Source organism: Bos indicus x Bos taurus, chromosome 12, assembly GCF_003369695.1.
Source record: "Bos indicus x Bos taurus breed Angus x Brahman F1 hybrid chromosome 12, Bos_hybrid_MaternalHap_v2.0, whole genome shotgun sequence".
NCBI lineage: Eukaryota > Metazoa > Chordata > Mammalia > Artiodactyla > Bovidae > Bos > Bos indicus x Bos taurus.
Window position 1 is genome coordinate 11,834,262 of NC_040087.1, and position 15,104 is coordinate 11,849,365.

At 39.0% G+C, this 15,104-nt stretch overlaps 1 protein-coding gene across 4 annotated transcripts in view; it reads right to left on the reverse strand.

Annotated features, from left to right (window-relative positions):
- VWA8 (von Willebrand factor A domain containing 8) overlaps nucleotides 1-15,104 on the reverse strand; it is a 401,096-nt gene that overhangs the window by 350,997 nt on the left and 34,995 nt on the right. For all 4 annotated transcript variants that reach the window (XM_027557142.1, XM_027557141.1, XM_027557144.1 and 1 more), the window contains exons 3-4: nucleotides 8,385-8,515; nucleotides 4,933-5,043 (exon numbers count right to left, since the gene is read on the reverse strand). In XM_027557142.1, the coding sequence (XP_027412943.1) occupies nucleotides 4,933-5,043; nucleotides 8,385-8,515 (242 nt within the window). The remainder of the gene's footprint in view (nucleotides 1-4,932; nucleotides 5,044-8,384; nucleotides 8,516-15,104) is intronic.

Here is a 15,104-nt window from a genome sequence, read left to right on the forward strand (position 1 = left end):
AATACTCAATACTCACAAGAATGCATGAGACAGTTAGTGCATACGGATGACAGCATGAGTTGGGACACACGCTGAAAGCGATTTTGTGATATATGTATATCAAGACTCTTGAAAACGCCTAGACCCTTGAATTATACTTCCAGCATTCAAGTTTTAAAAAATCATCCCAGATAATAAGATCTAAGTGGAGAGATATTCACCTAGAGTTATTTATAACAGTGAAATTATAACAGTTATATAATAATTATATAATTATAACAGTGAAATTTATAACAGTGAAAACTTAGACAAAACCTGAATGATCAACAATATGGAAATGTAGATAAAATGGGAATGTTAAATAAATAATGTCACATCTATTTGATGAAATACTGTACAGACACTAAAAGTTATATTTTTGTCACAGGAAAATGCTCCTGAAAAAAATCAAGTTTTAAGAAAAGCAACCTGTAAAACTTTATATGCATGGTATACCACCTTTGTGAAAATTACTATACGTGATTAAATAGATATGAACATAGGCATGATGGGCTTCCAGGTGTTACCAGTGTAAAGAATCTGCCTGGCACTAAAGGAGACGTGGGTTCGATCCTGGGTCAGGAAGACTACTGGAAAAGGAAACGGCAACCCACTCCAGTATTCTTGCCTGGGAAATCCCATGGACTGTGGAGCATGGCAGGGTACATACAGTCCATGGGGTCGCAAAGAGTCAGACACAACTTGGCGAGTAAACCATCACAACTGTTTTTAGGTGCCAGAGATAAGCAAAATAGTTACATTCTAGTGGAGAAGACAGACAATGAACATGAAAACAAGGAAATTAATTAGGCAAATTCAGACAGCGATAGGTGCTCTGAAGGTTACCTTATGTATATCACAACAGGGTTCATGCAGAAAGGGTTTAAGTGTGTTGAGTGATTATAGAGTGTTCTGAGAGTTTATCATCAGAATGATGCTGCTGCTGCTAAGTCGCTTCAGTCATGTCTGACTCTGTGCGACCCCACAGACGGCAGTCCACCAGGCTCCCCCGTCCCTGGGATTCTCCAGGCAAGAACACTGGAGTAGGTTGCCAGTTTCCTTCTCCAATGCATGAAAGTGAAAAGTGAAAGTGAAGTCCCTCAGTCGTGTCCGACCCTCAGCGACCCCACGGACTGCAGCCTTCCAGGCTCCTCCATCCATGGGATTTTCCAGGCAAGAGTACTGGAGTGGGGTGCCATTGCCTTCTCTGTCAGAATGATGAGGCGGCAGGAATATACAGATCAGGGAGAAGGTCATTCCAAGCAGAGGAAATAACAAGTACAAAGGCTCTGGGGCTGGAAAGAACTTGGGTCTATTTTTAAGAGGACAAGGTCACTGTGGCTGGACTCTTGCAAGCAAGGGAAAGAAGAAAGGAGAAGAGGTTGACAAGGTTGGGTCCTGTAGAGTGTGGTGGCCATGTTCACGGGTCTGGATTTTATTCCGGGTGTGACAGGACCAAACTGCTTTAAGCAAGGAACTGATAGGATCTGGTTATGAACAAACGATAAGGAATATTAACTGCCAGGAAGTGAGAGAGAAGAAAAAATATGAAACTCATAAAATCACAATAGACAGTCTGAAGCAACTTAGAGAAAGGACTAATGTCCTTATATCTTCATCACAGACTCTGAAGGTGCCAATGTAGTACAGCATCGTAAACAGCTGATGCTTATCATAATCAGTTGGATTAATAAAAAAGAAAAAACATGAAAGTATAGAGTACTACCATACATATATATAACATTTTAAATATTTTATAAGTGGTAAATAGATATAAATTGAAAATTTGCTTTCTAGAATGGTAGGGAGAATACAATGTCAGAGTTTCATCTGAACAATTTATAGTATGCTTCAAGAAATAAATCTTTAGCTAACCAATAAATTTGGTTACCTAAAGCAACTCAATTTCTGAGATTTCTGTATAGCCAGTTTTAAACTGTCTTTAAAATAATAAGCATACAAAAACATCCTTTTCTGTTCCTTATTATCTGCATTGCAACAATCACCCAAATACAAAATTCACTCAAAAATGTTTTTAAATCCACACTCTATCAAACAAAGTCAGTTCTCTTCTTGTCATTTAAATATGACAGAGAAGAAGCAAGCCTGTTTTTTTTTTTTTTCCACTTATAATCAGAAATAAACTGAGTCTTTGGAATTACATAAATAAAGTGGATTTCTTTAAATATACTCATGTGCTTCATCCACAAAGGATTATGTTTTTAATGGCTGGAAATCTAAAATACTCAGATTCCCCCACCACATGATGCTAAGTTTGATTGTTTAAGATAATGACTGACAAATCACTTCACTTTAAGTACAGCTTTCTTTCTGTCTTTCTTTCTGTAACTAGGTGGTGATCTACGTGACAATGTAAATATTTTGGTCTCCAAAAATTCTTTCACTCAGTGCTCCTTACAATTCCACTCTTTTACTTACAAAGTAATAGTGTGTACTCCTGGGAAAGCTTCAAATTTAAAGAACTATGAAGCTTATTCCTTGCCCTACCCCAGATGCCTGATCACACCTCCACAGAGGTAAGCTCTGTTAACTGATTCTTGTGTTTCCTTCTGGAAATTTTCAATGTGTAAACAAACATTTATGTATTTATGTATTTTTTCTTGTTTTTTAAATCACAGTATATTTATTATATATACTGTCCTGCAACTTCATTTTTTTTTCAGTTAATATATTCTGGTCTTCTATCAACTCATAAATATTCATCTCACTTTTTTTTTTTTACTGGTGACAGATAATTCTAGCTACCGTGATTTATTTAATTAGTCTCTTAAACATACATCATTATAGTTTTCACAAAGTTTCATGTGATTTATCAAACAATGCTATAATAAACGGCCTAGTATATATGTTACGTAACTTATATGCAGAGTACATCATGAGAAACGCTGGGCTGGAGGAAGCACAAGCTGGAATCAAGATTGCCGGGAGAAATATCAATAACCTCAGATATGCAGATGACACCACCCTTATGGCAGAAAGTGAAGAACTAAAGATCCTCTTGATGAAAGTAAAAGAAGAGAGTGAAAAAGTTGGCTTAAAGCTGAACATTCAGAAAACTAAGATCATGACATCTGATCCCATCACTTCATGGCAAATAGATGGGGAAACAATGGAAACCACAGCTGACTTTATTTTTCTGGGCTCCAGAATCACTGCAGATGGTGATTGCAGCCATGAAATTAAAAGACCCTTGCTCCTTGGAAGGAAAGGTATGCCCAACCTAGACAGCATATTAAAAAGCAGAGACATTACTTTGCCTACAAAGGTCTGTCTAGTCAAGGCTATGGTTTTTCCAGTAGTCATGTATGGATGTGAGAGTTGGACTGGGAAGAAAGCTGAGCACAGAAGAATTGATGCTTTTGAACTGTGGTGTTGGAGAAGACTCTTGAGAGTCCCTTGGACTGCAAGGAGATCCAACCAGTCCATCCTAAAGGAGATCAGTCCTGGGTGTTCAATGGAGGGACAGATGTTGAAGCTGAAACTCCAGTATTTTGGCCACCTGATGCAGAGAGCTGACTCACTGGAAAAGATCCTGATGCTGCGAAAGATTGAGGGCAGGAGGAGAAGAGAACGACAGAGGATGAGATGGTTGGATGGCATAACTGACTCGATGGACGTGAGTCTCAGTGAACTCTGGGAGTTGGTGATGGACAGGGAGGCCTGGCGTGCTGCGGTTCATGAGGTCGCAAAGAATCGGACATGACTGAGTGACTGAACTGAACTGAAACTAAACTGATATATGTTTTCATGCTTTGTGTGAATAACATTGGAAATAAAAATTGCTAGAAATATTACTTCTGGATCCAAACGTGTTTAACTTTTCCCTTTCAATAGATAGTCACCAAATCTCCCTTCATAATCGCATCAATCCACGGCCCCATTGACAGCAACGCTGACCCCTCATCCCTTCTTCCTCATCAGCAATGAACATCAGCAAATGCTGAGAGCTGGAGGAAAAAAGCAGCTCACTACTGCTTTAATGTGCACGTTTATAAACAAGAAGTTCAAGCACCTTGTCATGAATTTATTGAATGTCTGAATCTTTTCTCTACAAAATGCTTGAAGTCTGACCTTTTTTCTCAGGCATTCCTAACAAAGAACAATGTTCAATATTTTAAGTAAAATATTTGAAGAAATGTACAAGCTAAAGCTTGTAGGGATTTCCAGGGGCTCAGTGGTAAAGAGTCTGTTCAGTGGTTAAGAATCTGCCTGCCAGTGTAGCAGACACAGGAGACATGGGTTTGATCCCTGGATCATGAAGATCCCTGGGAGAGGGAAATGGCAACCCACTTCAATTCTTGCCTGGAAAATTTCATGGACAGATGAGCCTGGCCAGCTTCAGTCCATGGGGTCGCAAGGAGTCTAACATGACTGAGTATGCATGCACCCACAAGCTTCAATATAATATTCAAAAAACATTATTTTAATTGATAACCTGCATCTAAGAACTCTCCTCAAAAAGCTATAGTTCCTGGAATTATGAATCTAATTTTACTATGCTTAATATACCTGTATGTACTTCACCTTTAGATTGAGAATATTTTAGTAAATGTGCTAGAGAATTTGCTATATTGAAATCTCAATTCGTTTTTTTTTAAACTCAAATTTTTATAGGCAGTTAATAGGAAGCAACTGGAAATTAAGAAATCAGCATATGAATCTTTAGTTAACATTTTAGAACCACTTATTTCAACTATGGTTTCTTATTTCGTAGTAAACTAACAAGGCATTTCCAAGAAGAGGGAAACCAAAAACCTAAATTAAATCTGTCTAGAGAGGGCATGGTACATCTGTCTTTCGCTAGTACATGAGCTACTCTTTTTCTACTTTAAAAATCAATTTCTTAAAGACCGGGAGTGAAAAGTCACATATTGGAGTGTGATAAGCACTTGCCTGATCGATGTAAAAAGCCGTGCCTGCCCGGATCTCTCGCCGCTGTTTGAGGTCGGTTTCGGTGGTGTCTCTTGACAAGGCAATGTATTCAGCCTCCTTTTTGGTCAGCTCCTGAAGAGAGTGAAATGGTCCCAAGATAAAATCAAGTTCCCAACATATGCTTTGGAGGCAGGTATTCTGACAATGTCACTCTACAGAAGAGCATTTTATTAATAAACGTAATTCTAGGTGAAAGCCTTGTGAGCCTCAGCTTTAAGAAAAAATGTAATAAACTGAACATTAATCAAAACATGTATCTCTTCTCAGAACTTTTACTGTACTCAGTAATCTATAGCTTATTACTGGCTACTTAGGCAATAATAATCAAAATGTGATCTTACAAATCTTAGTATCTCCTGTAAAGTCCTTTTCAAATATCAAGAGTAATAATTTGGCTATTACTTGATTTTCACATAAACGACAGCTATCTCTGTAAATAATGTTCATCTTTTTTTTAAGGGTGCTTTAAATTAATTTACTCTATAAACCAATGATTACCTACCATGTATATGTTAAGCATTTAACAAGTGTGAAAATAAGGTAAATATCAATAACTGGTTCAACAAAAAAGAGTCAATATAGAACTAATCAGGAAGGGAAAAGGAGAGGAAAGTTGAAAAGGCGGAAGGGGGAATGGAGGTTATTATTTTACACAGAAAAAAAAACCATTTGGTTTGAAGAAGAAACCACCCAGAATCCACTTCTCTTAAAATAATTAATCTATCCCTAAATTCCTTTTTCCTTATATGTAACAACAAGGTATAAACAGTTGTTAACATTATCCTTGGTTTTACAATGTTGAATTAAAAACAATGACATTCTCCAATCCAATAAGGTATGTAATATGTTTTTATTAAACAGGAAGAACAAATTAATTTAGTGGAGGAGTACAAAGAAAAAAGTTGAATGAGTATGCCATTAATGGTGAAAGGGGATTTTTTTTTTAATTAACCTTATCTCCAAGTGATGTTGATAAAAATACATTATCATCGTCATTAGTCTTTTAAAATGTGCCTGTTCCCGTGCACCCATAAGTTTTAGAAAATGTGGAAAGAAGGGGAAAGTTTTAAAAAGAGAAAATGTACACCAAGTAGTAAAGATGTGCTGATACCAAAGGATGTTTCTCTAAATGAACCGCCTGTGAGAGCATAATTCTTGAATCAAGTAGCAGGTTCTCCTTCTGGCTCCTGGAGCACCTCGCAGCACCTTCCTGTCCTGTTTCACTGACGACTGCCTGTGATCTCCCTCACTGGAAATCCCTGACATTCACAGTGGTTGACCAAATGCCGTATGCCTCTTACTATAAACTGTATCACAGTAGCACCCTGAACTGTCACACCAAGGTTGCTCTCCTCAGTCCTGACAGTTTCCTGGGACTTTTCGTCAGCCAAGACGAGACCAAGGTCTCCTCGGCTGTTGCTCCACGGAAGCAGCACCGACAAGCTCACAAATAGCACCTGGAGCAGCAGACTGGGAGGGCGGCAGAGGTCTGCTGACTTATTTTAAACTGTCTACAAAACTCCTACTCTATGAGTGAAATATGAAATAAACACAAGTATTCAGTTATTTCTGCTTAATTTCTCATTGATTCAACAGGCTTGCCCCGAAATTTCTGCCTTTAGAGATGTCATCTACACTGGCTATTGAACCAATCCATTGTTCCATATCCGGTTCCAACTGTTGCTTCTTGCCCTGCATCCAGGTTTTGCAGGAGGCAGGTAAGGTGATCTGGTATTCCCATCTCTCCAATACTTTTCCAGTTTTTTGTGATCCACACAATCAAATGCTTTAGAAAAGACATGCTGGGACAAGAGTGAAGGCAGGAGGAGAAGGGGACAACAGAGGAGGAGATGGTTGGACGGCATCACTGACTCGATGGACAAGAGTTTGAGCGGCTCCAGGAGATGGTGAAGGACAAGGAAGCCTGGCATGTTGCAGTCCATGGGGTTGCAGAGTTGGACACAACTCAGCGACTGAACACCACCACCACTCTGGCTATTACTACACATAGGGTCTTTATATATACTGGCAATAGTACCCACTGCAGTTTGCAAGGCAGCTTAGGCTAGTAAGTTTTCTTACATGTATTTCCAAATCCTAAAGCTGCCTCAGCTCTGGCAATTCAAAGTTTGGTGGTGGTTGTTTTTTTAAGATACAAGGATTATACTTATAAACTTGAATTGCATTTTTTAGCCAACAGGATTCCTATACTCTCCTAGCCTGGCTACTCCACATTTCTAACAAGCTTCAAAGACTTGTCAGAAACAAAATCAAAGTGAGATACTGTTGCCTTTGAAATGAGCCAGGTAGAGTGCACAATTTAAAACTGAAGAGGTTCTAGACCTGGGAATCTTGGTGGCTGACTCTGCGTTCTTAGACAAGACAAATACACTTTTGCATTGTTTATTAATAAAGTGAGGATAATAATACAATGGCACACTATACCTCACAGATTGATTCTAGGGAACAAATAAGGGATATGAAATTTATGAACTAAACAGAGTTAGGTTCTGTTCATGGAATTTTCATCATTACAGCCCTACATAATTTTGAAAGTACCAAGATAAACTCACCACTAAAATAAGAGACTGCATGAAGTATATTTCAATAAATTAGAAATAGATGATTTAATATCAAATAACAAAAGGAAGCTTTAAGTAAGGTTTTTCTCTTCATCCTAAAAATTATCTTTGGAACAGACCAACTTCATCTGAGAGGGTTCATCTTTCAATCATTACAGCAATACCTATTATACTGACAAAGTAGTAGGAAAAAGTCCTGCAATTTTTTTTTTGGTTGAGATTTGAATATTTGAATATTTCAACTCAACTTAGAGAACTGCAAACATTTCAGAGGATATAGTATCAGAAAGGAAAAGCAATATGAGATCTGAAGTCTAGCTCCATCATTGACTTGCTGGATAAAGCCTGAGTGAGTTATCTAATCTCTGTGAACTTATTTTCTCATCTATTTAAAGAAAAAAAAGGAGTGCACGTAACACATAAGAGAGCTTCTGTAATCCTTAGGCTCCCTTTAGAGACCATATAACATCAAAAGTCAGAAGAATTATTTGACTTTTCAAAATGTGGACTAAAGATAAAAGAATGTTTCTTGAGAAAAATAAAACTACACTTTGTTTTCTAATCTCAGAGTTGCTGATCCTGTTTGCAACTACTCATTGCTTGAATTTAGATGGATCTCTTTCCTACTAGAAGTGGAGGGTTTTCTACTTGGAGCAAACATTTGCTAAAGTTATGAAAGGCAAACGTACATTGACTTCCCGAATAATTTATTCCAACTGCTTTATAAACAACAAGGACTAAACCTGAGACTTCTGTAAATTCTTAATTTATCTCACAAAACAGTTTATCAAAGTTAAGACCCTCAGGAATCCGCAAGAATTCATTGCTTACCAAGTACTGCATAGCAATAGAGCGTCGAAGAGGCCCAGGAGGTCCTATTAGAAAGACGTCTTGCCCCAAAAGATCCTTCTGCATTATCCATCTTAGATGTTGAATTACTGATTGAGCCAGAGAGTCTGATACTTTAAAGTGGAAAAAAAGGTAAAATGAAATGCAAATAAGACTACTACATAGAACATAAACCTCTAAGCAACCAATGCAGACAGTATATTAAGTTAAAAATGTATATACAATGTACATGTGTATGTATATATATGCACATCTATACACATATACATACATGCATATATACATACACACATATATACATTCAAACCTACATCTGCTGAATTTTCACACTGTTTTACAAAAAAAACATTATTATCTAAAATAATAGGGTTTATTACATCACAAAGAGTCACATAATCCCACACTTAAAAGCTAATAAGAAATGGGAATTCCCTGGGGGGTCCAGTGGTTAAGGCTTGGGCTTTCACTGCCATGGACCTGGCTCAGACCACTAGTCGGGAAAATAAGATCCCACAAAGCCACGCAGTAAGGCCAAAAAAATAAGCTTATAAGAATGCTTGTGTTACTAAAGGAACAAAAGTGTTTTTAAGGGTGATATGAACAACTGCTACCATTACTTTGTCACAATGTTACAGCCCAACTCTTTTGTCCTGAAAGGGGATAGGACCAAAGCATCTCAGACAATTCATGAGTATTATAACCTTGAAAAAAACTTTAAACTATGACTTACGTTGGCACTGGATTGTGAGATATCTCAAACTTCACAGTTAGGATGTCTGATGGTAGATTTAAATGACTCCTTTAAAGTTTACATCTATTCAACACCAACTCTTCTGGGAATAGAAGACTCTTCTGTATAATATCATTCTAAGTCTACTACATATTTATTTATTTATTTAATTTTGGGGCACATGGCATCTGGAGATCTTAGTTCCCCAACCAGGGATTCAACCTGTGCACCCTGCACTGGGAGTGCTGAATCTTAACCACTGGACTGGTAGGGAAGGCCCTAGTAAAAAGTGAAAGTGTTAGTTACTCAGCCATGTCTGACTCTTTGCGACCCCATGGACTACAGCTCACCAGGCTCCTCTGTCTACGGGATTCTCAAGGCAAGAATACTGGTATGGGTTGCCATTCCCTTCTCTAGAGAATCTTCCTGACCCAGGAATCGACCCCAGATCTCCTGCATTATAGGTGGATTCCTTACCTTCTGAGCTACAAAGGAAGTCCCTAAGTCTACTATTAAATCATCCATGAACACACTCATTTTTTGACTAAACATTTTTTAAATGTTTGTATTAATACAATTCATTTGTATTTACTCACTTAAATGTCACCCAGTGACTAAACATGTGTTCTCCTAGGAATTCAAGAAAAACTCTACCCCTTACACATCAAGACACGATATAGAATACTCACAGCAGTGTGGCTCAAAATAAAACTGAAGATAGGAGATGGATAAAAAGCACACAGTGGAATGTTATATGACCAAAAAAATAACAAAATGAACCCCCATTACTTCCAACAACATGTTTAACTCTTAAAAGAGAAAAAACTGTCACAAACTAAATCATGCATTAATGATTAATATCACTATCTTGATGAGTGAATGCTAAATCACTTTAGTCATGTCCAACTGTTTGCGACACTATGGACTAGAGCCCTTCAGGCTCCTCTTTTCATGGGATTCTCCAGGCAAGAATACTGGAGTGAGTTGCAATGTCCTCCTCCACGGGATCTTCCTGACCCAGGACTGAACCTGCTTTTCCTGCAGTTTGCACACTGCAGGTGGATTCTTTACCGCTGAGCCACCATGGAAGCCCCACTATCTTGGTAAAGCTCAAAAAACTAGTAAATTGAATTTTTTACAAACACATGCATATGTGATAAAAACAGTGCTTGATAAAGCAAAAAAGCCAGAGAATCACAAATTCAGAATATCTGGAAAGGAATCAGAGAGATTCTTGTGGATAACTTCAAAGATAATCATAATATTCTAGTTCTTAAATGAGATGTGGGTACAGTGTTTGTTTTACTATTACATTGCATTTTGTACATAAACACACAATACACACATGTATACATATATATATCAACACGTGTATGTGTGTATATGTATATGTATAGTGTATGGGCTTCCCAGGTAGCACAGCAGTAAAGAATCCACCTGCCAATGCAGGAGGCACAAGAGACGCAGGTTCAATCCCTGGGATGGGAGGATCCCCTGAGGAGGCAATGGCAACCCACCCCAGTATTATTTGCCTAGGAAATTCCATGGACAGAGAAGCCTATCAGGCTACAGTCCCTGGGGTCACAAAGAGTCAGACACAAATGAGCAATTCAGCACAGTCCAGCATCTGTGTATGTATATAAAAAACATAGTCTTTTGTATGTGTTGAACATTCTTATACTCGTTAAACCTTGTTTAATCATCCAGGAAGGTCATGAAAGAATTCAAAAATCAAACTAAGAACATTTGCCTAGGACTAAAGCTGTGTTTCCCTCCACGCCCCCCTCCAACAGCATAATCTTGCTTGGGTGATTGCCCCTACCCTCTCCCCAAAAGTTAATATTTAATCATTAGAAAAAAATTAACAATAAATTTCTGATTTTCTTAATCATGGTGGGAAGATTAAGGAAAGGTATTGGGCAGACTGCTTGGTGTATCACATACTGAGGCCACACTAAAGTGATTTATAATTTCTACAAAGCAAGTGCTTCTAACGTGTGAAAATCAGGAGATTCATCACCCAAGTGGAGGTGCTTGGCTTCCCTCCTGTCCTCTATGAAGCCTCTACACTATGCATGGGGGTAACACTTGGCTCCTGGAGGAAGACACGGGAACAATTCTTAACTACTGAAAAAAAGCTAATTCAGGTTTTCCGTACCATCTTATGGAAAAACCTGAACCAACTTTTTGGCCAACCCAATACCATAGCCTGTTACCCACTATGGGATGCTCTGCATTAACAGATATTATTACAATATACTTGTGTATTAAAATTTCACAGAACTGGGGAGAGACAATTGGGGGAAAATGTCCTTAAGTGTGCAATAATGAAAAACACATTGAAAAACATTGCCCTAAGACCTGCACCTTTGAGAATCTCAAGGAGCTCTGCGATGCTAGGAAGCAATTCACCTGCATCTTATTCTTAGCTGTCAGATGGACACTATTGTTCTTCCCCACTACAGGCTTAAATCATTATAATATATGGTCTACTCTTTCTTATTGCAAGACAGGTCCATCTGCCTGCTCTGTAAGGATGAAACAAAATAAGAGCCAAGAAGCTCTCGTTTCTCAGTAAAACGACACAAAGTTCTCTATGCTGCAGATCTGCTACCCTTCCTTACTTTGCTGTTAAATATGTAATTAAAAACTTGAACACTTTGGGGTTTTTCTTTACATTTTTCCAAACCTCAGTTTACTCCGGCCTCGGGCCTTCTCCACACTGTTCTTATGGTTTATGCTGCTGCTGTGTATTCACCCTTGGCAATGTGCCTGACCTTCCATTATCTGGACTTGTCTATTTAAAATATGAAATTTCCAAAGTTCTGTAAGGGAAAGCCAAGTTGGTCTCTTCAGCTTCCTCCCACCTTTTATAACTATTTATAACTATTCATAATGACAGAGTCTCAATATCGTTCCACTCTATTTTCAATGCCATGATCTTAGAACTCATATTTATTTTCAAGACTTTTTTTTTAATCGAAGGCTTCATTTCCTAATCCAGTGTGAGGTTTCTCCCCCTCTAAGTTGTCAGTATCAACAAGTACTGAGGTTTAGGAATAATTTATCTTTTTCTTAGCAAACTGAAGAAGAATCAGTTATAACAACAGAGCAGTGTGTACACCAATGTATCTTATTAAGTGGGAAGAGAAAGGCACAGAGATGAAGTTATTTAGAACCAGATCCTAGGAACTGTATAGAGCTTTGAGTAGGTTCAGGGCTTTCTGGTGGCTCAGATGGTAAAGAATCTGCCTGCAACGCAGGAGACGCAGATTCGATCCCTGGGTTGGGAAGATCCCCTGGAGAAGGAAATGGCAACCCACTCCAGTATTCTTGCCTGGAAAATTCCATGGACACAGAAGTCTGGCGGGCTAGAGTCCACGGGGCCACAAAAAGTCGAACATGACTGAGCGACTGACACTTTCCCTTTCACACTCTGAGTATGTTCATGGGAGTGTCTTCCTCTCAGCATGATCCTTGTGTGTTGAGAAGAGTCACTGGCCAGAGGCATACCTGATAGTCCTCAGTCATCCCCTCCTTTGCCCTTAACACTCAAACTGGCTGTCAAGCAGCAGCAGTGCTGCCCCATTTCCACGCGTCCCAGGGTATCTGGAAATGTCTGCCATTTACATTTCAACTCTACAGAGGTTTCTTCATATGAATAAGCACCTTCTGAACCCTCTGGCTGGCCCTGTAGTCTGTGCTATACTGTCACAAAGACCTTTTCCCTTCTTTTGTCTTGCTTTAGTATAGTAAAGAGCTGCTTGATGAGGGTGAAAGAGGAGAGTGAAAAAACTGGCTTGAAGCTCAACACTAAAAAAACTAGGATCATGGCATCCAGTTCCATCACTTCATGGCAAATAGAAGAGGAAGAAGTGTTAGCAGTGACAGATTTTCTTTTCTTGGGCTCCAAAATCACTGTGGATGGTGACTGCAGCCATGAAACTAAAAGATGCTTGCTCCTTGGAAGGAAAGCAATGACAAATCTAGACAGCATGTTAAAAAGTAGAGAATCACTTTGCCAACAAAGGACCATATAGTCAAAGTTATGATTTCTCCAGTAGTCATGTACAGATATCAGAGCTGGACCACAGAGAAGGCTACACACCAAGGAACTGATACTTCCAAATTATGGTGCTGGAGGAGACTCTTGAGAGACCCTTGAACAGCAAGGAGATCAAGCCAGTCAATCTTAAAATCAATCCTGAATATTCACTGGAAAGACTGATTCTGAAGCTACAGTACTTTGGCCACCTGATGCAAAGAGGCAACTCATTGGAAAAGAACGTGATGCTGAGAAAGATTGAGGGCAGGAGGAGAAGGGGACGACAGAGGATGAGATGGTTAGACAGCATCACCAACTCAATGGACATGAATTTGAGCAAATTCCAGGAGAGAGAAGGCCAGGGGAACCTGACATGCTGCAGTCCATGGGGTTGCAAAGTGTCAGACACAACTTAGCGACTGAAAAACAACAATAATAGTGATAATGATAGCCATGATTTATTGCATTCCTCTCATGTGCTGGGGAAAAACATGACTGATTTCTCATACTCTCAGTTAGATCACACAACTCTACAAGACAGCAGACTGCCTCCACGTAAGGATAAGGACTAGGCCAAACTGTTAACGTCCAACCTGCTGCTTATAGTGCAATTTTGATCAGTTATTCAAATTCTCTGTGCTGTTTTTACATCTGTATAGTGGATATGAGAAGTGAACTTACTTATAAGGTGGTTATGAGCATTAAATTAGGCACTTAAAGAGTGTCCAGTAGTAGCAGTACATGTATTTATTAAATATTCACTATTCTCATCTTATGAATAAGAAAAGTCAAAGCCCTTACAGTGGTACTATTTGTCTACAGTTGATAAATGCCTAAACCAAGATTTAGAACTAAACTATTTGAGTCCAAACTTGTACTCCAGCCATTATGTCCCACTGCTCCTCCAAAATCTTTTTTTCTTTTGACTTTATTACTGGAATATAATGCTTTACAATGCCGCCTTAGTTTCTGCTGTACAGCAAAGTGAATCTGCTCTGTGTATACACTGTGCACACATATCTCCCCTCCCTCCGGAGCCTCCCTCCCAGCCCCGCATCCCAGCCCTCCAGGTGGTCACAGAGCACTGAGCTGGGCTCCCTGTGCTACACAGCAGCTTCCCACTAGCTCTCTGTTTGACACAGGCTCTATCTTCAGAACCAAGATTTCCCCTCCAAGTATGAACCTCACCCAGGAGGTACAGCGGAAAAGAACCTGCCTGCCAATGAGGAGATGCAAGAGACTCAGTTTTAACCCCTGGGTCGGGAAGGTCCCCTGAAGGAAGAAGTGGCAACCCACTCCGGGGTTCTTACCTGGGAAACCCCCTAGACAGAGGAGCCTGGCGGGCTACAGCCCCTGGGGCCGCAAACAGTCAGACACAGCTAACACAAGCACATAATCACAGAAATGAACCTCACCAAGGTTCCACCAAAGTTAGTGGACTTGCTTTTATGGACACTAATTCTATTTCTTGGGTTTTGGTAATACCAATGATATCTCCTTTTATTAAAATTTCAAATTCATTTTGTTCTTAACATTTTGTTGTCAGAGAACTCACTTCTCAAAAAAAAAACATTTTCACTTATTCATATTTTAGTATAGCATATTTTGTCAAAGAAAACATTTAATTTTTTAGGAAGTCACATTAAACTACTGAGAGAATGCATTAGGTAGTGCTGTGTGGTATCTGTGGTGTATTTTACATTAATGCTTGAAACTAGCTGTATTTTTAGGATGGCCTCAACAATACATGAGTCATACTTGAAAGTGTTCCAGAAATAGAAACAAGATATGAGATTGTACATTACGAACATCTGCAAAACAAACTGCCATCCATAACCTAACATAAACACCGCCCAGTACATGAGAGAAATTCCCGAACCCAGGGTTTCCAAGCACAGGACACCTCCTTCCAAGAGTCCACAGAATG